Source organism: Carcharodon carcharias, chromosome 1 (genome assembly GCF_017639515.1).
Source record: "Carcharodon carcharias isolate sCarCar2 chromosome 1, sCarCar2.pri, whole genome shotgun sequence".
Lineage (NCBI taxonomy): Eukaryota > Metazoa > Chordata > Chondrichthyes > Lamniformes > Lamnidae > Carcharodon > Carcharodon carcharias.
The window spans coordinates 149,588,377-149,611,202 of record NC_054467.1 but is presented as its reverse complement, the minus strand read 5'-3'; the positions used below and the strand labels follow the sequence as shown (position 1 = coordinate 149,611,202).

General features: G+C 41.5%; 1 protein-coding gene across 12 annotated transcripts in view; it reads left to right on the top strand.

Annotated features, from left to right (window-relative positions):
- fryl (furry homolog, like) overlaps nucleotides 1–22,826 on the top strand; it is a 634,639-nt gene that overhangs the window by 322,246 nt on the left and 289,567 nt on the right. For 8 of the 12 annotated variants that reach the window (XM_041198439.1, XM_041198448.1, XM_041198399.1 and 5 more), the window contains 6 exons: nucleotides 479–577; nucleotides 5,573–5,674; nucleotides 6,755–6,799; nucleotides 9,921–10,024; nucleotides 16,075–16,183; nucleotides 21,631–21,717. In XM_041198439.1, coding sequence (XP_041054373.1) covers nucleotides 479–577; nucleotides 5,573–5,674; nucleotides 6,755–6,799; nucleotides 9,921–10,024; nucleotides 16,075–16,183; nucleotides 21,631–21,717 — 546 coding nt within the window. The remainder of the gene's footprint in view (nucleotides 1–478; nucleotides 578–5,572; nucleotides 5,675–6,754; nucleotides 6,800–9,920; nucleotides 10,025–16,074; nucleotides 16,184–21,630; nucleotides 21,718–22,826) is intronic. The other 4 variants (XM_041198467.1, XM_041198416.1, XM_041198468.1 and 1 more) reach the window with 1 other exon arrangement.

Genomic DNA, 22,826 nt, shown 5'->3' with positions numbered 1-22,826 from the left:
CCTACTGAAGGGCAATTAGGGATGGGCAATAAATGCTGCCCTAGCCAGTGATGCCCACATCCCATTAATGAATAAAATAAAATGTGCAGGCACAGCATTGACAAAGCCACTAGATAGACCAGTCTGCAATGATGGGACGAATCTGTGCAAGTTTAAAACACGATTGTGTTCCCTTGCACATCCATCATAATATCAGTTACTGAGTTGCCATGAATCTCTGGGACAGCACCAACTCGGAAGTTGTAATACGTGAAGGCTTACACATGTATAGATTCTGAAAAGGATGATGACTTCAATGTAATGTAAGAGAAAAAGGGAATCTCACTACTACCTTGTCAAGGGCAATTAGGGATGGGCAACAGTTGCTAGTCTTGCCAGGCTCAGCCACAGCCCAATAAAGAAGAAACAAAATGCCTTTTGTTTTCATGGCACCTAGTATTTGGATACTGCACTAATCTCTCACAACTTGGCTGTCTAGGCTGTTAAAAATGAAGTGAATGTGCCATGTCTGAAGAATTTTGTAGAGATGCTCTATCAAACCACCTTTGAGCTTTCATCAAGAAAGAAACATTCATTGGTAAGTGCTTTGAAATTGTCATATTTGTGTTGAATGTGAATCTTGCTCTTCTAAATTACTTCACCGTCCTTATTTCAAAGTATATCTTTTACTTTTTTAAAGCAAGATGTAGCAGCTCAGACTAATACCCACATAGAATGTACCTCAGCACAGCTTGCATAATCCTGATCTCACATTGGGTGGCACGAGACTGTGACGGCTAGATTTGCAAAGCGTTAGGTGTAATTACTTTGGCTTTAGTTTACTCAATTAATTTTAAACTATTTTGACCTGCATAGGTCTTACATCTAAAAAAGACACAGCTCCATACATTTAAATGAAACTTCAATCTGCCTCACCATTGTGAATGATGAGGCTTACTCCTTATATTTCACAATGTTGACATCTCTAATAGTGACATATTAATCTGGCCCCTGATTGTCTATTTGGGGATATTTTTCATGTTTTGGTGCTATGATGCATTAAATAACAGGCAATACTTGCACATCATTTTTAACTTAGCTGGTTGTAAATTTACACAAAACCTAAAGGTTAAGACTTGAGAAAAAACACATCAATTGAAACACCTGCCTAATCATAGAAGTGCCCTACTCATTGTTTGTTTTGTGGCTTGATACTTGCAGGCTTTTGCTATACATATATATTCACAAATTCATGGCAAAATCTTGGTAATTTAGATAAAATGGAAATGATACAAATCTAATTCTAAACAAAACATGTTCCTAGCACAGTCCCTCTTTCACAGTAATCAGTACAATGCCTTCAAATACTAAATATAACTTTAAAATGATGCACATAATTTGATAGGGAGGGAACCTCATGAACTATTCCTTACCCCCATCAAGGAAGAGATTCGGCACCACTACATGGGAGAAGACTTGAATTCTGGACCCTTCTTAAGGAACTAGGGCAGCTTCTGTTAAGGGCAATAATTCCTTCCTGTTAGCTCTATCTAGGCTCATAATTTTATACATGTGAATTGCATCTCCTTTCATCCTCCTCTGTTTCAAAGAAAACAGCCCCAACCTATTCAATCTTTCCTCATAGATAAAGTTCTTTATTCCTGGCAACACCCCTTTTAAGTCTCCTCTGTTACCTCTGTAGCCCAATTACATCCTACCTTTAATGTGGTCATAATACTATATGCAGTACCCTAGCTGGAGCCTAACTAGTGTTTTATACTGTTCTACTATGATCTCCCTGCTCTTGTACTTGAAGCAACAGATAATAAAAAAGTAGCTCATATACCTGTCCTGCTACCTTCAACGATCTGTGGCATGCAATGCAAGATCCCTTTGTTCCTCAACATTTCTCAGTACCCTACCATTTATTCTGGTGTCCTCGGTGCAATCATCTTCAGCTGCTTCATCAATGACCTTTCCTCCATCATAAGGTCAGAATGGAGATGTTTGCCTATGATTGATCAGTGTTCCATAAAATTCTCAGCTCCCCAAATACTTATGCAGCCCCTGCTCACATGCAGCAAAACCTGGACAACATTTGGGTTTGGGCTGATAAGTGGCAAGTATTATTTGTGCCACGCAAGTGCCAGTCAATGACCATCTCCAACAAGAGAATCTAACTATCTTGCCCTCAAGTTCAACAGCATTACCATTGCTGAAGCCCTCACCATCAACATCTGGAGGTTGACCAGAAGCTTAACTGAACCAGTCATATAAATACTATAGCTATTAGAACCGATGCATTTTGGTCATCAATTTTTTAACTCTGGGTTTCCTTGTTCTGTTCACTAGTTAAGTGAATGAAAAGTTTTCATGTTCATACACGACTGTGTTTTTGGTTAATCATTGAATCACCTTGCCTAATGTAACGTGTTTTGGATTGGCATCAGTCTTTTCTGATTGTGCTTTGAAGTGTGTCAAAGGAGCTTTATAAATGCAAGTTGTTATTGATGCTGAAATTTTTACTTTAATATTTTTATAAAACTAGAGGCCCAGAATCATATCTGAGACCACAGAGTTATGTTCTAGGGCATAGCACAATAAATGGACTAGCTCAAGTAAATTTGTTTGAATAGTTTTACTGAACATTACTGAATAGGTTATGTGGTTTATGTAATTTTAATTTTCAAATGGCTGTAACATTGATTGGAATACTTTTTTAAAAGAGTTTAGCTAACGTATCAGAATTAAGTGTAAACATTCAAACATGGAATACCATGAACATCATTACACAGTGATGCCAACCCCACCATCTCATAAATCAAGAGGAAAATTCTTAAAAGTTAAGAAATTTGTTGTTAAAAAAATTTGACTTTTTTTCTCCAAACATAAATCAATCTAGATTGACAGTTGCTTTATAAACCTCATTATAAACCTTAATTGATCTCTTAACAGGTCAGGACTTTTTACAAAAACTATATCACTGAATTTGTAAATGCTTTACAAAAAGCTATTTTTAAAAAAAGTTCTACCAGTTATCTCAGTCCTCCCACCACAATAGAATGATATGGCACAGGAGGAGGTCATTTAGCCTATTATGTTTGTGCCAGCTCTTTGGCAGAGTTATCCATTAGTCACACTTCCCTCTTCTTTGCTTAAAGCCCTGTGAATTATATCCCTTAAAGTACTTACTCAACTTCCTTTTTCCCAACTCACCATCCAAATTTTAAGCACTGCCTCTTGCTGGAGTAATGATTCAACTGATATCTCATTTAGGTAGCCTTCAGTTAGCTATTCAACATGAAGGACATCACAAATGAGGACAATGTTATTTAAACCCAGTGTCGACACACACAAACATTGCACACAAGCAAACTTATTCCTGTATGCACTTCCTGAGAGAGATCACGGGATGAATTATACAGGGCGTCGGCGTGACCCCCCACCCCACTTCCTGGCTAAGAAGTCTTTGGGGTGGAGGGAGCCGACCTTGGGGAAAAAAAGCTGCCCTGCAGCTTTTAATTTTGGCTGGAGGTGGGGATTTCTACCCCTCAGACAGGAAGCCCCCCTTCAGGGAGCTGACTGCCAATTAGAGATTGGCATCTCTCTCCATTACAGTAGACGGAGTGATGCCCACTGCCAGTACTAAACCCAGGTGATGAGGAGGTGGGCTGCAATGGAACAGAACTTTACAAATGTTTTAGGGTTGGCTCTGGGAGTGGGTGTGTGAGATCATGGGGGTGGAGGAGGACCTAGGGTGTGTTTAGACCTTGGGAGGCCCAGGTGCAGTTAAAGATCTCTGCCGCCTCCCCCCTTCCACCTGCCAGACTGCCAGAGGTCCACCACCAGCCTCCACAGGAAACCCAGGTTGGCTGCTTAGCATAGGCCTCAACCATCACCAGCGATTGGAAGCCCTTAAGTGGGCATTAAGTGCTCACTTAAGGGCTTCAACTCGTCCACTGGCAGGTCAACCACCTGATGCCAACACCTGCTGCTGGTAAAATTGCAATAGGGGAGGGATGGATGGGTAGGTGATCGGAAGGCTGCCCACTGGATTTAATGAGCATCCCCGCCTTCAAATCTGCCAGTGGGGAAGCGTTAAATCCAGCCCTATGAGATTGCCATACAATTGCAGAATCTCTGTCAGGCCTTTCCATAGCTTATTGGGCAGTGTGGCCAACTGGGCCATGCTTGCACTTACTGGCTGTATCAAACAAACTGAACATAGACACAGGAACAGAATTCAGGGCCGTTCTGACAGGAGCAGCTGAATAATCTGCTAATAGCTCATTGTTTCAGGCCAAGACATAGACACTGGCTTGGAACCCACCTCTCCCAACCCTGCCAACTCCAATATATCATGGCCTCTGTACTTAGTTAAACAACTTGGATGACTCATTGGTAATATGTGTGTGCTTCTTCCTGGAGATGTCTTCATAAACACTTCCGCTTCTTCATCTTTAAAAACTTTCTCAAACCTCATCTTTTTGATAAAACTTTGGTCATCTCTTCTAATGTGCCTGAAAGCTTGTGTTTCTACACATCCGTTCCTTTTTCCTTTCTTTTCCCCTACCCCCCACCCCACCCCTGAGATATTTTATATAAATTAAAATTATTACTTTTGTAAATGTCCTGCATGGTGAATTGCTGAGACACATAGTTCAGGAAGTTCCCAAACTTGAGTCTTGTCATCTTGGCTGTGCTGCAGTCAGAACAGCAAATTGGCTTGGGTTAGTGGTAGTTCATGGAGGCCTGCCTGTTTGCCTTGTCCCATGCTTGCAGAGTGGTGCCCCTCAACCTATATATAACCGATCGTGTCTCTAATGGAGAGAGGTGCCTATGGTCCTTTGTGGACTATGGCTAATTGTAAAGTTACAGGAGAGAGGGAGAAAATATCAGCCGGGATTCCTGCACCTGATTATTACTCCAATAACACCCAGAAACTAACAACATCACTGTGTTAGTTGATTTAAAAAAAAATGATGTATGATGGAATTAAGTGCAGTTGATAGTCACATTATTGTACACCTTTTGTGAAAATTTCCAAGTGGAGAACTATGGAGAGAAACCTTACCAATACCAAGCCAGTCATGCCCAATATATAGCTGATGCAAGAAGAATGGACACTTGGGCAAGTTACCAGGAGATCTCCAGCACCCATGGAACCAAATTATAGAATGAGGCTTTGCCATCAAAAGAGGAGGTGGGCAAACCTGAGGGAACTCGCTCTTGCCCTCTTCCTCAGCCCTCCATCTTACACACAGTTGCAAGCTCTTGTATGCAGCTTCCACCAACTTCCCAACTCCACTGCCAATCTCACCTTACTTTTCAGCAGTAGCGTCCGGCAAAATCCCAAGATTTTAGAGACCTTTTGCAAGAGCACAAGAGAGACACAATTGTACCCAGAAATTACAAGTTTTCTGATCAATTTAAGAGAGTTGGTGTGGCTGAGTACACTGCACAATTGACTAACAAATCTCCAAATTTCTATCCCTTTGTAACTTCTGCTGGTTACCTCCTGGGGCCATTTTCCAATATCTGTTTATGCTCGCTGATAACTGGTGTTGTTTCTATTTTCTGATCGTCTTCCCAGGCCCTGTACCCATTGGTTACCTGCCTGCTCTGCGTCAGTCAAAAACAGTTCTTTCTCAACAACTGGCACATATTCCTTCAGAATTGTCTGTCTCATTTAAAGGTAAGGAATGGGCAATGAGCAAAATCTATTTGATCAAAAAAACATGATAACTGTAGATTCCTTAACAAAAGTCTTCTGTAAAATAAAATTAATTCATGACAATCGGGTCAGAATGATTCTTGAGTTGATGAATCAAGGCTAGCATGCATAGGAACCTGCTGGTCTTTGGGTGCAAGTCTCTGATCCAAATGCTGTAATCATAAGGCATGTGTAATTTTTAAATTGTTCTAATTGCCACATCCCCCCCTCCTAATTTTCTTTTTGTTTTTTTGTATTCTGTTTAGCCAAAAATGACTTTTTTTTGGCCAAACTCTTATTTTTTCATTGAGCCACAAGTAACAGGACAAAATTAAAATCTAAAGAGAATTTTCCACTCTTTGATTTTCTGTTTATTCACCATTACTTTGAACTGCTAAAAGATAAAAGTGACACCACTGGATTAACAACTAGCCTGAATTTTGATCCCTTGAGAGTAATGTTTAGTCCTCTGTAATGTACCGTATTGTTTATTGTACTTGTTTTTGTTCCCATCAAATTTGTTGTGGATTTGAGTATTGCTGCAACTAAAATAACCTGTGGACTTCCGAATTTTTGGAGATGGCCTTTGCTGTGAATTCCAGACACAAGTTTCCCAGGAAACTCTTTCTGCATGCTCATCATTCCATTTATTCTTGCTGCTCCTTGTGGCTGTATATGTATATTCTGTCTTGTTTTGTCTTGTTGAACACACTACTAACTCAATTGTATCTTAATTTCTGCTTATATTTAGCATCAAGAAATCCCCTTGAGAGGGGAAAAATGCTTATGATGTGAATAGCATGTTTCATTATTTAAGTCATGTTTTCCAAAGATATCATTTTAAACATCCAGTTTAACTCCCAAGTTATGATGCTAGCAGTGCATTGCAGTGCTTTTTGTTATGTTTAACATGAGCTGTTCACATTGCTGTATGTTGTATTTGCATTTGTTCATCAGATGCTATTAAGAATTTACGTTTATGCTTTGTTCCCCATCTAACACGCATGGACATCCCATTCTCATGCTTGTTTATGTTTTGCTGTCTTGAATTGCTTTATTCAGATGCCATCTAACAACAGTATCAGAAAACAAATAGAAACTTTGCAGGTGAGTATGCGTGCCAAAATCTCAAATATATACGGTCTAGAACATTAGTGATAAGCAGTTGGTATATAACAAAATATCTTCATACAGTTTTTTTTTGCACTCAACTGCAGACGAACATTCATTTAAATGCAGTGATTGTATTACACTTGTTAATCTCAATGAGAATGGCCTCACGTTTAATTGTGTGGAGTGACCTGAATAAAGTCTTCACCATTACTTCAATCACTAGCAAGAAATAGTGAAACTGAATAAAACTATATCACAAGTTTAATAATATGCATCATAATAGATTGTTAATATACAGGTGTGAGTAGTAAACCTTAATATTATCAAGCAATTAATATAATGGATTAAACTGCTTGAGGTTTGAATCCTTTTAATAAATGTTTTACAGTGTTTTAAACCTGGTCTTCCTCTGTCCTTTTTCATAACTATGCTAAATTTGATTGAGTGCAATTGAGGATGGCAATATGTGCTTTACCAGCGAATCCCACATCTGTGAATCAAAAAAAATTAATAGTTATATCTATCAGTAAATTCTTAAACACTGTTGTTAGGAAGGGGTAGGTTTTTGACCCAGCGACAGGTGAAAGAATAGCAATATAGTCCCAAGTCAGGATAGTGCGTGTCTTGGAGGGAAGCTTGCAGGTGGTGGTGTTTCCATGCGCCTGCTGCCCTTGTCTTCCACTTAAGAACGGTCATGGCAAAGTGCTGTCAAAGAAGCTTTTACGTCTTAGGGAGTGAATGATGGATGGGGTGCCAATCAAGCTAGCTACTTTGCCTTGGAGGGGTCGAGCTTTTTAAATGTTTTCGGAGCTGGACCCGTCCAAGCAAGTGGAGAGTACTTCATCAGACTTGTGACCTGTCTATGCTTTAAAGATAGTGATTAGGCTTTGTGGGTCAGGAGGTGAGTTACTTGCAGCAGAATTCCCAGCCTCTGACCAGCTCTTGATGTCACAGTATTTGAGGCTAGTTAATGGTAACTCCTGGGATGTTGATGGTGGGGAATTCAGCGATGGTAATGCCATTGAACATCTAGGGGAAATAGTTTGATTCTCTATTGTTGGAGTGGTTATTGCAGGCACATGTATAGTGCATATATTACTTGCCACTTATCCAGTATGGATTTGGGCTGATTTTATGGGAAAATATATAGAATATAAATGATTTAATGGTGAATCTATGTAAAACCTTAGTGCAAGCACATATGGATAACAGTGCAGTTTCTGAAAATCCCCCTCTGTTGTTCACCAGCTTGTCCTGCAAGAAAACTGGGTGGATGTTGGTGTGTGGCATGCTGAAGGGATGTGATGATTTTTGTGGCAATTTAGCATATATGTGTGTGTGTGTGAAAGAAACTAGTGGGGTACAGGACCTAGTAATTATGAAAGTATTAGCAGGTCCACAGTTTCCAAATGAAAGCAGAAATAGGTACATTGAAATTCATAACATAAGAAATAGGAATAGGTCTTTGGTCCGTCGAGCCTGCTCTGCTATTCACTAAGATCATGGATCTGAAAATTCTACCTCTTCTATTAAACCTTCTACTTCCAGTGTTGAGTTGGACTCTGACTTTGGCTTTGCTTTGTAAGTGTTTTATTTAAACTTGGTTTGTAAATGCACTCTGAGCTTTAATCTTTCCTTGATTCTCTACAATCTTGAGGTTCCTTATCCCTAAACACAATTGACTTGATGGCCAACTTACACACCTTTTGACTGCAAAATTGAATGAGGAGGTAAATGAAGCTGTTCTATCCCCACAAACTTGAGGTCATCCAGAGCTTTACTGCCCGTGCCCTGACTTACACCAATTCCCGTTCACCCATTATCCTATGCTCTCTTACCTATATTGACTCCTGGTTAAGCAAAGCCTCTTTTAAAATTCTCACCTTTGTTTTCAAATCCCTCCATGGCCTCACCCCTTCCTATCTCTGTAATCTTCTCCAGCCCTACAATCCTCCAAAATATCTGCACCCCTCTGATTATGGCCTTTTGATCTATCCTGATTTTAATTGTCCCACAGCTGGTGGTTGTGCTGTCAGCTGTTAAGGCTTTAAGGTTTGGAGTGCCTTCTCTAAACCTCTCTGTCTCTCTATGTTTCATTTTTCCTTTAACTTGTTCTTTAAAACCTAGCTCTTTGACTGAGCTTTTGGTCATCTATTTCCTTAGTGGCTCATTGTCAAATTGTGTTCTATAATGTTGCTGTGAAGCAGTGTGGTGATCTGCATTAGGGCAGGTCCTCTGCTCATTTCTTCATGCCGCGCAGCCTTATGCTTTCCTCTTCAGTTGCTCGTAAGAGCCTAGCAGTTCAACTTCAATGAACAATATGACTAGGGAAAAAAAGACATGAGATGGGTTTCCTGTTGCCTTCTGCACGTGTGCTTAGGTTCTAGCTCTTCCGCTATCACCACCAAAAATTCGCTGGCTCCACTGTTTGCCATGGCTGTGTAGTGCCTTGGGTCATTTTATTATGTTACACTGCTGTGTAACTACCAGTCGTTGTTGATGGTACAATTTTACATTGGCAGTGCTGTCATTTGTAAATACTTCCATAAGCTTGAAAAGTAAGACTCAAATACTTCTGTATTGAGTAAAATGATCTATACTTAAGCAAATTATTTAAACCCTACAATGAAGAAGACTGGTTTACACTAACTGTAAAAAGTGCAATTTTTTTGGCTGAGCTGTGCATCTTTACAAAGGGTTACAAACTTCCAAGGGTTATTGATTAGCATACACTTGTAGGTTTTAACATGCACTTTGTGCACTGAAAATTTAAATCAAGGCCTGATTGTCAGTGCATCAATTTCTGAGTGATGGCGCGGAAGTGACATACACTCTAGGCGCAGCCCATCGTCTCCTGAGACGGACGGATGCCAGTAATAATAATAATGGTGAAGGAAATAAAGGAAACAAAACAAATCTGCTGAAAAAGGTTACTTCCTGTGTAATTTAAAGTTTCTTTGTTTCAGTATCAAAATGTTTACAGATTTCTTGTATATCTGTCTTTTACCTGCACTGGTGTTAATAATGTTTTGTGTGGAAAGTGCATGTCCATGGTACTAACTAGTTAGCTGTTGTCTTCTGGCTTTTGAAACATTTCCATTGTTTCTTCCTATAGAACAAAGACCCCAAGATGTCTCGGGTTGCACTGGAATCACTGTATAGGTTGTTATGGGTTTATGTAATCAGAATTAAATGTGAAAGCAACACTGTAACACAAAGGTGGGTATAGACATACAAGTGTATTTTAGAAAGGTCAATGAATCGAACTGAACACTAGTGTTCATAGACAAGATGTCATCTTAACAATAGTATCAGAAATTTGCATAAGGAAGAAAATTGTCTTTGACTAACATAACTAAACCTCTAACGCTGCAGTGATCTTTGATATTTTTACCCAATTATAAAGCTTTTACTTGACTGAAGTACAAGTAGAGTATCTCAAATACCTGAAAACCAGACATTTTTTTTCTCGCACTCCAGCAAACCTTGACTCCACCTGACCCAGTGTAGATTTGGCAGAGGCTATTGACCTCACCCAGGAAGAACAGAAGACCCTTGTAGAATCCAATAGGTAGAAAGCTATGCATTGTACTTGGGATCAGGACTTTTGCTTATTCTTGCAACAGTAGAGTTTTGATGTCATTAAGGCCACCCAAGTAGAAACCCACGGGCTTAAATTCAAACATTGCACTTGATTCCCAAAAACCTTTTAAGTTCCATGGGCAGTGTTTTTTATTTATTCATTCGTAGGATGTCGGTGTCGCTGGCTAGGCCAGCATTTATTGCCCATCCCTAATTACCCTTGAGAAGGTGGTGAGCTGTCTTCTTGAACTGCTGCAGTCCATGTGTTGTAGGTATACCCACAGTGCTGTTAGGGAGGGAGTTCCAGGATTTTGACCCTGGAACAATGAACGAATGGTGATATATTTCCAAGTCAGAATAGTGAGTGGCTTGGAGGGTAACTTCTAGGTGCTGATGCTCTCATGTGTCTGCTATCCTTGTCCTTCTAGATGGTTGCAGTCATGGGTAGCTGTCTAAGGAGGCTTGGTCAATTCCTGCAGTGCATCATGTGGATGGTACACATTGTTGCCACTGTGTATCGGTGGTGGTTGGAGTGAATGTTTGTGGATGGGGTGTCAATCAAGTGTGCTGCTTTGCCCTGGATGGTTTTAGGCTGCTTCAGTGTTGTTGGAGCTGCACTCATCCAGGCAAGTGGAGAGTACCCCATCACATTTCTAACTTGTGCCTGGGAGACAGGCTTTGGAGAGTCAGGAAGTGAGTTACTCACTGCAGGATTTCAAGCTTTTGACCTGCTCTTGTAGCCACAGGATTTATATGGCTACAGCAGTTCAGTTTCTGGTCACTTTTTTCTCAATTGATTCATGGGATGTGTGCTTCGCTGGCTAGGCCAGCATTTATTGCTCACCCCTAGTTGCCCTTGAGATGATGGTAGTGAGCCTTCTTGAACCGCTGCAGTCCATGTGGTGTGGGTACACCCACAGTGCTGTTAGAAGGGGAGTTCTAGGATTTTGACACAGCAACAGCGAAGAGAAGGTGATATGTTTCCAAGTCAGGGTGGTGATTGACTTGAATGGGAACTTCCAGGTGGTGGTGTTCCCATCTATCTGCTGCCCTTATACTTCTAGATGGTAGTGGTCATGGGTTTGGAAGGTGCTACCGAACGAGCCTTGGTGATTTCCTGCAGTGCATCTTGTAAATGGTACACACTGCTGCTACTGTGCATTGGTGGTGGAGGGAGTGAATGTGGTGCAAATCAAGCGGGCTGCTTTGTCCTGGACGGTGTCAAGCTTCTTGAATGTTATGGGAGCTGCGCTCATCCAGGCAAGTGGAGAATATTCCATCACACTCCTGACTTTGCCATGTGGATGGTGGACAGGCTTTGGGGAGTAAGGAGGTGGGTTAGTCGTCGCACTATTCCTAGCCTCTGATCTGCTCATGTAGCCACAATATTTATATGGCTAGTCCAGTTCAGTTTTTGGTCAATGTTAATCCCCAGGATGTTGATAGTGGGGGATTTAGTGATGGTAATGTTATTGAACATCAAGGAGCAATGGCTGGATTCTCTCTTGTTGGAGATAGTCATTGCCTGACACTTGTGGGGTGAGAATGTTACTTGCCACTTGTCATCCAAACCCTGGATATTGTCCAGGTCTTGCTGCAGTTGGACATAGACTGCTTCAGTATCACAGGAGTTGCAAATCGTGCTGAACATTGTGCAATCATCAGTGAACATCCCCACTTCTGACCTTATGATGAAGCAGCTGAAGATGGTTTGGCCAAGGACACTACCCTGAGGAACGCCTGCAGTGATGTCCTGGAGCTGAGATGACTGACCTCCAACAGCCACAGCCATCTTCCTTTGTGCTAGGTATGATTCCTGCCAACGTGGATTTTTCCCCCTGATTCCCATTGACTCCTGTTTTGCTAGAGCTCCTTGATGCCACACTTGCTCAAATGCTGCCTTGATGTCAAGGGCAGTCACTCTCACCTCACCTTGGTAGTTCAGCTCTTCTGTCCATGTTTGAATCAAGGCTGTAATGAGGCCAGGAATTGAGTGGCACTGGTGGAAACCAAACTGGGCATCAGCAAGCAGGTTATTGCTAAGCAAGTGCTGCTTGATAGCACTGTTGATGACCCCTTCCATTACTTCACTGATGATCGAGAGTAGACTGATAGGGCAATAATTGGCTGGGTTGGATTTGTCCTGCTTTTTGTGTACAGGACGCACCTGTGCAATTTGCCACATAACCGGGTAGATGCCAGTGTTGTAGCTGTACTGGAACAGCTTGGCTAGGGGCGTGGCAAGTCCTGGAACACAAGTCTTCAGTATTATTGCTGGAATATTGTCAGGGCCCATAGCCTTTGCAGTATCCAGTGCCTTTAGCTGTTTCTTGATATCAGGTGGAGTGAATCAAACTGGCTGAAGACTAGCATCTGTAATGTGGGGGACTTCCGGAAGAGGCCAAGATGGACCATCCATTTCAGCTGATGATTATTGCAAATACTTCAGCCTTACCTGTTGCACTGATCTGCTGGGGTCCCCCGTCATTGAGGATGGGGATATTTGTGCAGTTTGCTCCTCCATCCACCATTCACGACTGGATGTGGCAGGACTGCTGAGCTTAGATCTGATCCAGTGGTTGTGGGATCGCTTAGCCCTGTTGATCACTTGCTGCTTATGCTGTTTGGCACGCAGGTAGTCCTGTGTTATAGCTTCACCAGGTGGACACCTCATTTTTAGATATGCCTGGTGCAGCTCCTGGCATTTCCTCCTGCACTCTTCATTGAACCTGGGTTGATCCCTTGGCTTGATGATGATGATAGAGTGGGGGATATGCCGGACCATGTGGTTACAGATTATGTTCGAGTACAATGCTGCTGCTGACGGCCCACAGTGCCTCATGGATGCTCAGTCTTGAGTTGCTAGATCTGTTCAAAATCTATCCCATTTAGCACGATGGTAGTACCACACAACATGATTGAGGGTATCCGCAATGTGAAGGTGGGACCTCGTCTCCACAACGATTGTGAGCTGGTCTCTCCTACCATTATGGCCATGGACAGATGCATCTGCGGCAGGCAGGTTGGAAAGGATGAGGTCAAGTATGTTTTTCACTCTTTTTGGCTCCCTCACCACCTGCTGCAGACCCAGTTTAGCAGCTATCTCCTTTAGGACTTGGCCAACTCGGTCAGTAGCAGTGCTACCCAGCCACTCTTGGTGGTGGGCATTGAAGTCCCCCACTCAGAGTACATTCTACATACTTGCCACCCTCCATGCTTCCCCAAGTGGTGTTCAACATGGAGGAGCACTGATTGATCAGCTGAGGGAGGGCAGTACGTGGTAATCAGCAGAAGGTTTCCTTGCCCATGTTTGACCTGATGCCACAAGACTTCATGGGGTCCAGAGTCAATGTTGAGGATTCCCAGGGCAACCCCCTCCAGACTGTCTACCACTGTGCCGACACCTCTGGTAGGTCTGTCCTGCCGGTGAGACAGGACATACCCGGGGATGGTGATGCTGGAGTCTGGGACATGATCTGTAAGACACGATGCCATGAGGATTACTGTGTCAGGCTGTTGCTTGACTAGTCTGTGAGAAAGATCTCCCAATTTTGGCACTAGCCCCCAGATGTTAGTAAGGAGGACATTGCAGGGTCGATAGGACTGTGATTGCTGTTGTCGTTTCCAGTGCCTTGGTCGATGCTGTGTGGTCCACCCGCTTTCACTCCTTTTTTGTGACTTTGTAGCGGTTTGTTACAACTGGGTGGCTCGCTAGGCCATTTCAGAGGGCATATAAGAGTCAACCACATTGCTGTGGGTCTGGAGTCATGTGTAGGCCAGACCAGGTAAGGACAGCAAATTTCCTTCCCTAAAGGTCATTAGTGAACCAGATAGGGTTTTACTTCAATCAACAAAGGTTTCATGGTCATCATTAGACTTTTAATTCCAGATTTTTATTGAATTCAAATTCCGCCATCTGCCATGGTGGGATTGCAACCCGGGTCCTCAGAGCATTACCTGGGTCTCTAGATCACTAGTCCAGGGACAATACCACAATGCCATCACCTTCCCTAAAACCCAGGATGTTGATAGTGGGCGATTCAGCCATGATAATGCCATTGAATGTCAAGCGATGGTTAAATTCTCTCTTGTTGGAGATGATCATTGCTTGGCACTTGCATGGCACGAATGTTAATTGCCACTTCTCAGCCCAAGCCTGGATATTGTCCAGATCTTTCTGCATTTGGACATGGACTGCTTCAGTATCTGGCAAGAAGGTTGCCTTCTAGCAGCTGGCCTAAGTCAGTTCAAAAAAGAGTTATTAAAGAGTACTGTATAATCTTGCATGCATAAAAAACAAATAGGTTTTTGTTACAGCTGTGGGGTATTTTTAACATCATTTCAATTTTATAGATCTTTTGTTATTGATGTAGGGAGTGGAGGAGGTATGAAAGAGTTTTGAAATCCAATGCGTGAGAAGTGAATTAATATCAGCAGAGACATGGCCATTAACCTAAAATGCTTCACAATCATATCAGTTGGTTTTCTTGTGTTGCCTATTCACTGAATTAAGGCATTCTGATTTTTTTTCCACCCAAAATCACCAAGTTCTAAAATTCGGCACGGACTCGGTCCTGAGGTTGTTGGATTGGAGGTACTGTACCTGTATTTCATAAGTAGTGCAACATTAAGCTCCTTTTAAAATACAAAGAAAACATGTGGAATGTTCCCACATAACAGATTGTGTGCCAAATGTTAAGGACATGATGGACATAACTGAAATCTTTAGAGTAGGGTTATGGGCTCTGCTCTTAAAGATGTGCTTGCACTTTGGAAGTCTCAGTGATTGACCTATTTTCTATAATTTCATGTTTGTTTGACATGATTTAAAACAAAGGGTAGTATGTTTAATCTCAACTCATTCAATAACAATGAAGAAGAACAAAAACAGAAAATGCTGGAAAAACTCAGCAGGTCTGGCAGCATCTGTGGAGAAAGAAACAGAGTTAACGTTACGAGCCTGTAAGACCCTTCTTCAGAGCAGGGGTCTGAAGAAGGGTCATACGGACTCGTAATGTTAACTCTGTTTCTCTCTCCACAGATGCTGCCAGACCTGCTGAGTTTTTCCAGCATTTTCTGTTGTTTCAGATTTCCAGCATCCGCAGCATTTTGATTTTACCTTAATGAAGAACAGCAGTTGTTTACAAATATTTAAAAGCCAAGAATGCACAATCAAGGCAATTTTTAAAATGTTTTAGTACCTACATTATGAAGAACTGCCTAGTTTTGTGTTTTTTATTTTGCTTGTTAATTTACTAATGTGCGGCAAATTCTTTGGTAGTCAAAAAGTAATCATTTTGAAAGGAACAATACTTCTTTAAAAATGTTCTACATATCTAATGAGTAACTCATACATACCCTAATGAAAAACTTATCTAAATTCAGCCAGAGAAATCAGTCCCATATTTTCAAAGTAAATTGCTTATCAATGGTTTTTTTTAATTTGTAAAGTTTTAATAGCTCGAATTACCTTTGCTTGCAATGTTCATAGACACCATTGGGCAGCTAATAGCTTTCTTTATGGAGCGTTTAGGCATTTTGTACATAGAGTCAGCCTTCAAATCATTCATCTTTCTTGAAGTTTTTTTTTCCTTTTTTTGGATGAGTTGTACTTTTTTGTAAATTGTGTCCATTCTGGTATTGATCCATATTTAATCCACGTTTTTCAATTCTGACTCTTTAAACAGTCGCCTTTTGAGCATTGTATCAGCACTTTTCCCCAAAGGCTCCCGCAGTGTGGTCCCCCGTGACACGCCTCTGAATATATTTGTCAAGATCATCCAATTTATTGCTCAGGTATGATTTAGGCAGTAATATTTATGGTGTAGTTCTGTACTAACCATAAGGTTTTTGACTTTGATATTTGCATAATAAAATCTAAACAAAATATTGAAATTTCATGACCTGGCATAACATTTCTACCCTTCATTCCCTTAAGCTTTTTATTTTTTTTAACTTTCTGAATATTTCGGGTGTGTATCAATCTATATGCATGCTCAGGACACCTGCTTCCTGGAGACAGTATCTGTTAAGCTTTTTATTTTTGTAATGTTTCTGAATATTTCACGTGTGTTTGTATGTGTATGTACAGACGTGCATGCGCGCACACACGTACTCACTCTCACTCACCTCACTTACTCATTCACTCACTCGCCCTTCCTTCTTTCATCCTTCCTTCCTTCCCTCCTTCCTTCTTGGAGAATATTTGAGTTTGTACGGCCATCCATCCAGGTGACACACACATCTTTCGTAGGCAGAGCCGATGGTATGTCTTGAGCTTTCGCAGGTGTTCATGATATGTCACCCAGGGTTTACAACCGTGGAGGTGTGCCAAGAGGTAGACTGCGACCTCTGTACTCTGCTGCTGGTGTTGAAAAGCCTTTGGAGGTTGAAAAGCTTCCCGTTGAACTTGGACTCATTTTGGATCCTGGGCGGGAGGGCATCCATGACCATGTTGAGGATGGCCACTAGCAAGATAGAGAAAGGGGTGGGTGCAAACACACATCCTTGCTTGATACCAGTTCTGATAGGAAAGGCATCTGACTTCAGTCCATTGTAGAGTACAGTAGCCATCATTTCGTCATGGAGAAGGAGCACATCCTCAATTTCTGTATTTCTGCGGATAGCCGATGTGGCTTAGGATTTTCCAGAGAGGTTCCCAGTTGACTGAGTTAAAAGCCTTCGTCAGATCGATAAAGGACATCTAGAGAGCTACATATGAACACAAGCATCCTTCAAGAGTGGCAACTGCGCTGGACAGGCCATTGCATAATGCCAAACATTTGCTTTCGCAGTGCACTCTTTACCCCCAGCTTGTGACTTGTCAAAGATCACAGGACGGTCAGCGGAAGCATTTCAAAAACACTCCGAAAGCTTACGTGAAGATGATTGGCTTTGACCTCAACAGCTGGGAAGAGAGTGCACTGGACTGCCCACGGTGGTGAGCCCTGCTTCACCAAGGTATACTGGTTTTGAAGCAGGGCAGATGACAAAGTCCGAAGTCCAAGAGCAAAAAGAAAGCTCAAGAAGGTGTGCATCTCTTCATCGACCGTGGACAGGCCCAATGTGGAATGTGGATTTTGGATTTTTATTTCCTCGTTATGTCATTTCTGCCTTAACCTTTTGCTTTCCCTTTTCCACCTCCTTTACCTTACACTGACTTCACCCCTATCTCTGACAGCGTCTCTCTCTTTCTCTCCCTCTTTTTCGCTCCCTCTCATGACTCTAGGACCCTGTGGCAAGCATCCTCCTCGCTCCAAGGGACTGCCATTATTATTTTTACTGACAAGCACATACACTTTGTTTAATATAGTGCTGTTATGCTGTAAATCTGTATGGTCATTGTGATGAAATTACACTGGGCATTGTTATACAAGTTTACATAATCACTTTTGATTGATTTGTAATGTGTTACTCCATTGGAAACAACCTGCTATTTTGGCCACAATTTTTAGTGACGGTTTACCTGCTGTACCAAAAACCCTATAATAACGTATTACACACCCAATTTGCATATGTGGGAAAGTCTCGGGCAGGGGTCAAAATTTTTTTTTCACAGCATCTTTAGTTTTTCTGGAGACCTACTTTTTGGTTTTCGGGGACTCCTTTCATATTCCCTCAGTGGACTAGTGAGGTCATAGCTAAAGAATTTTAATTGCCTGTGCACAAAGCTAGAAGATTTCGCGCAGGCAGTTACTACCCTTTTTACTTCATTAAGACAGAGAAGATACACAAAAAAGATTCCTCAGCCATATCAAGCCTAATCTTTTGAGAGAACTAGCCAACCCACCGCCGCACCCAAGATCATTGTTCCAGCATTAATTACAACTTACTGTACAATGAACCAACAAATAAATAAAGTAGTTAAGAATCATTTTGAAAAGTTAAAAGGAGATATCAATTCACTAAGTCAATATAACATAACATCAGCCTTTAAAGAGGCAAAAAACCTAAAAGATTTATCAATCAGAAATAGAGGACACAAGCTATCCCATTTTCCAACCCTCCCCCTGACTTACTCACTCAGCAAGTCCACTTCTGAACCCTTGCAGTCTCTCTGGCCCCTTTGGAGTCTGTCTCTCTCTCTCTCAGACACTTCCTTGGAGTTTTCTTTGTGTGTCTCTTGCACACACACGTGCCCTCGAAAGGTCTCACTGTCACCACTCCAGTTCACACACTCAGACCCTGTTGCCTTTTTCAAATGGCTGCGTTGCCAACACTGCTGAGTCATTTGATGCCACTGGTTGTGGTTCTGGGACCAATTGGACTGGGAAGTTGCGGCTGCTTCTGGAGCTGGCCAACTTGATACAGGCACCAGGAGGCCAGGCATCAGCAGCTGGGGTGTGGGGACCTGGGGGAATCTGGCTGCCATTCCTCCCTCGGTCTTTCTGGCAGCACTGTCTCTGGGTTTATTATGCAGGTACCCGGGGTGAGGGAGGCAGCTGGATTCCCAGTTATTGCCTTAATATAAAGGCAAAATACTACGGATGCTGGAAATCTGAAACAAAAACAAAAAATGCCTGAAAAACTCAGAGTTCTGAAGAAGAGTCATACGGACTCACAACGTTAACTCTGGTCTTTCTCTCCGCAGATGTTGTCAGACCTGCTGAGTTTTGTCCAGCATTTGCTGTCCCAGTTACTGCCTTCCTGGCCGGATCCCCTGTGGTCACAATCTGAGCTGCTATTTTCAGCCTTTCTGCGTTACACACTGCCATTCACTTTTCCACTGCTCTTTCAATCACAGGCCGTTTCTCTCCTGCGTTTGCTGATAAGCTCATCACTGAGATGTAGTTGAGCCCATCAGCAGAGAATGAGAAGCTCCTCGTCGATTCTGTCACTTGCATCTATACTTTCCTCTCATTGGTCACCCCCATGATTGAATTTTTCAGGGATTTGTGGGGGCTTTCGAGGGCGAACTTGCCTGCCACCCCTGTGTTTTTGACCCTTGGTCCAGGGGTTCTCGATTTCTTTCTTTTCCTCCTTTCCCCCCATGCGTTGAATTCAAAGTCATTGATCTCGTTTACAAAATCACTCCAAGCCTCCTTACTCACCTCTGCAATGGCTGTTAGCATTGCATTCCAAACCATAGTCTTGAGTGCTTCAGTCTATCTTCCTGTGCATCTTTGTTTCATCACTAAAGGCTTCAACTGTTTTCATCCACTTCTTTGGAACTCTCTCCCTAATACCCTCCGCATACAGCAATGTTCTTTGCCTTTAAAAGTCACATGAAAATTAATCTTATTGACAATGCTTTAAGTATGTTTTCCTAACCTACTGTTGTGGGCCTGGTTCTTTGCCAAGTACCTTATGCATTTTATATCTTAACTTAAAAGTTGTTTGCAGAACCTTTATTTTCTGACATCTTGCAAATTCAGGATATTTGTATGTAGATCTTTTCGCCATTTAGACGTAATGAGGCCAGAATTCTATTGTCCAGAAATCCAGCAGTTATGTCCACCTCCAGCCTGTCAGTATCCACCGGCACAGACCCAGCTGGAGTTTGCAGGACAAGTATGAGGGCACCTAATTAGCATGGGGCAGACAAGATCAAGTTCTTTTCTATGCAAAAGAATCTTGGGAAGAGATAGCAGAGGCATTACCACACACATTTAATAGTTCATCAGAAAAAGGAGTAGTACGAGAGGACTAGCAGATAGTTGATGTAACTCCTATATTTAAGCTGGGCGAAAGAAAATGCCCAGGAATGAGAAACCAGTCAGCTTAACATTGGTGGTAAGAAAAATAATGGAATCCCTACTAAAGGATCAAATAGAAGAACATGTAGAAACAAAAAAATAGCATAATGAATAGTCAGCATGGATTTCAAAAGGGAAAATCTTGCTTGATTAACCGTGAATTTTTTGAGGAGCTAACACAGAGTGGATAATTGTCATTTAATTTGATGTAATTTACCTGGATTTTCAAAAGGCCTTCAGTAAGGTGCCCCATAATAGACTAATGAATAAGGTCAGAGAATGTGGAGTCGGGACAAGTGGCAGAATGAGCATATAACTGGCAAATAAAGTCCAACACTGATATATGTGAGCTAGTACATTTGGTAGGCAGAATAGAGATGTCAATTATTACTTGGAAGGTACAAGTCTAGGTGGGGTAGAGGAAGAAAAGGTACTTGGAGTACAAATACACCAATCACTAACAGTTGAGCCACAGGTTAACAAGGCCATAAAATGTAAACCAAGCACTTTATTTCTGGAGAGTTAGAATTGGAAAGGGAGTAAGTAATGCTAAACCTGTATTGAACTTTGTTTAGACCAAAGGAGCACTACGTGCAGTTCTGGTTGCCATATTGTAAAAAGAATATAGAGGCACTGGAGAGTTCAGACAAGATTTACAAAGATGATACCAGAAATGTGTAGGCATACATATCAGGGAAGAATTGACAGGCTGACTATCTTCTCTTGGTAAAAAGACTGATGGATGACCTAGTGGAGGTCATTAAAATTATGAAAGGTTTTGATGAAGGGGATCCAGAGAGAATGTGTCCTCTTGTGGGGAGAAGCTTAACTAGAGGCCATCAATATATGATAGTCATCAAGAAATCCAATAGGGAATTCAGAAGAAATGTCTTTACCCAAAAGTGGTGTGAACAGGGAGTGGTTGAAGCAATGTTATGTTATTAGAACATTGGTTAGACCACACAGAGAGCACTGTAAACAGTTCTGGTCTTCATATTATAAAAAGGATATAAGAAATGCTGGAGAAGATAGAAAAATGGTTTACTAGGATGATACCTGAGCTGCAAAGGTTATCAGGAAAGATTAAACAGGTTGGGACTGTTACTGTCAAAAGCAGAAGACTGAGGGTATGATAGTGTAAAGGTAGAAAAGATGTTTCCACACTCAGGAGACCAGAATTGGAACAAAAAATGTAAAATAGGCCTTAATAAATCCAAGGTGAAGGCGAAATATCTTTACCCAGAGAGTGGCTGGAATGTGGAACTCGCTACCACAAAGAATAGTTGAGGTAACTGATACAGGTGTATTTAAGAGGAAGCTGGATAAAAATGTGAGGAAACAACGAATAGATGGATATTTTGATAGTTAAATGAAGTAGGGTAAGAGGCCCTTAGGCAGAGCATAAACACCAACATGGGCCTGTTGACCTCATGGCATGTTTCTGTGCTGTAAATACTGTGTAACTATGTAGTAACAAACTTGAAGATGAACTCTACAAGTATAAGCACATATGGAGTTTCAACTGTCTTGTGTTTGTTTCAACAACAGGAGCGGCTTGATTTTGCAATGAAAGAAATTATATTCGATCTACTTTGTGTTGGAAAGCCATCAAAAACATTTGCCATTAATCCAGAGGTAAGACTATTGACTAAGTAATCTATTTTTCCTATGTTAATGGCTGGCAAACCAAGGAACAAGGATACATATAGCTAGTTGAGATAGAACTTCTGGTTGCGTAGGATATTGACTATTTTTCTTTGTTACAATAAATTATACAAACATTTTATGGTCTTTTCCAAATAAAATAATATCCCCACTGATGGAAAATGCTTGTGTTTATGGGATATTCATCTTTAAACATATACAATAAAGCTATTTAATTATACATCTAGTATAGTTTTGAAGTAGAACTTCAAAAGGACATAGAAAAGTTGCAGGAGTGGGCAGATAGGTGGCAGATGAAGTTCATTGTGGTGAAGTGTGAGATTTTGGTAGGAAGAACATGGACAGACAATATAAAATAGGGGTGAAATTTTGAAGGGAGTGTAGGAGCAGAAAGATCTGGATGTATATGTGCATAGATCATTGAAGTTGGCAGGACAGGTGGAGAGGGCAGTTAATAAAGTATATAGTATTCTGGGCTTTATTAATAGGGGCATACAGTACAAGAGCAGGGAGGTTATGCTGAATTTATATGACACTTGTTAGACCTCATCTGGAGTTCTGGGTGCCACATTATAGGAAGGATGTGAACACATTGGAGACAATGCAGAAGAGGTTTGCAAGACTGGTTCCAGGGATGAGAAACTTCAGTTATGAAGATAGATTGGAGAGTTGGGATTGTTCCCCTTGTAGAGAAGAAGGCTAAGAGGAGATTTGGTAGAGGTGTTCAAAATCATGAGGGGGCTGGACAGAGTAGATAGGGAGAAGCTGTTCCCACTTGTAAAAGGATCAAGAATGAGAGGGCACAGATTTAAAGTGATTTGCAAAAGAAGTAAATGTGACATGAGAAAAAACTTTTTCATACACTGAGTGGTCCGGGCCTGGAATGCACTGTCTGGAAGTGTGATGGAGGCAGGTTCAATTGAGACATTCAAGAGGGCATTAGATGATTATTTGAATAGAAACAATGTGCAGGGGTGCAGGGAAAAGGCAGGGCAGTGGCATTAGGTCATGATGCTCATTTGGTGAGCTGGTGCAGACATGATGGACCGAATGGCCTCCCTCTGTGCCTTTAAAATTCT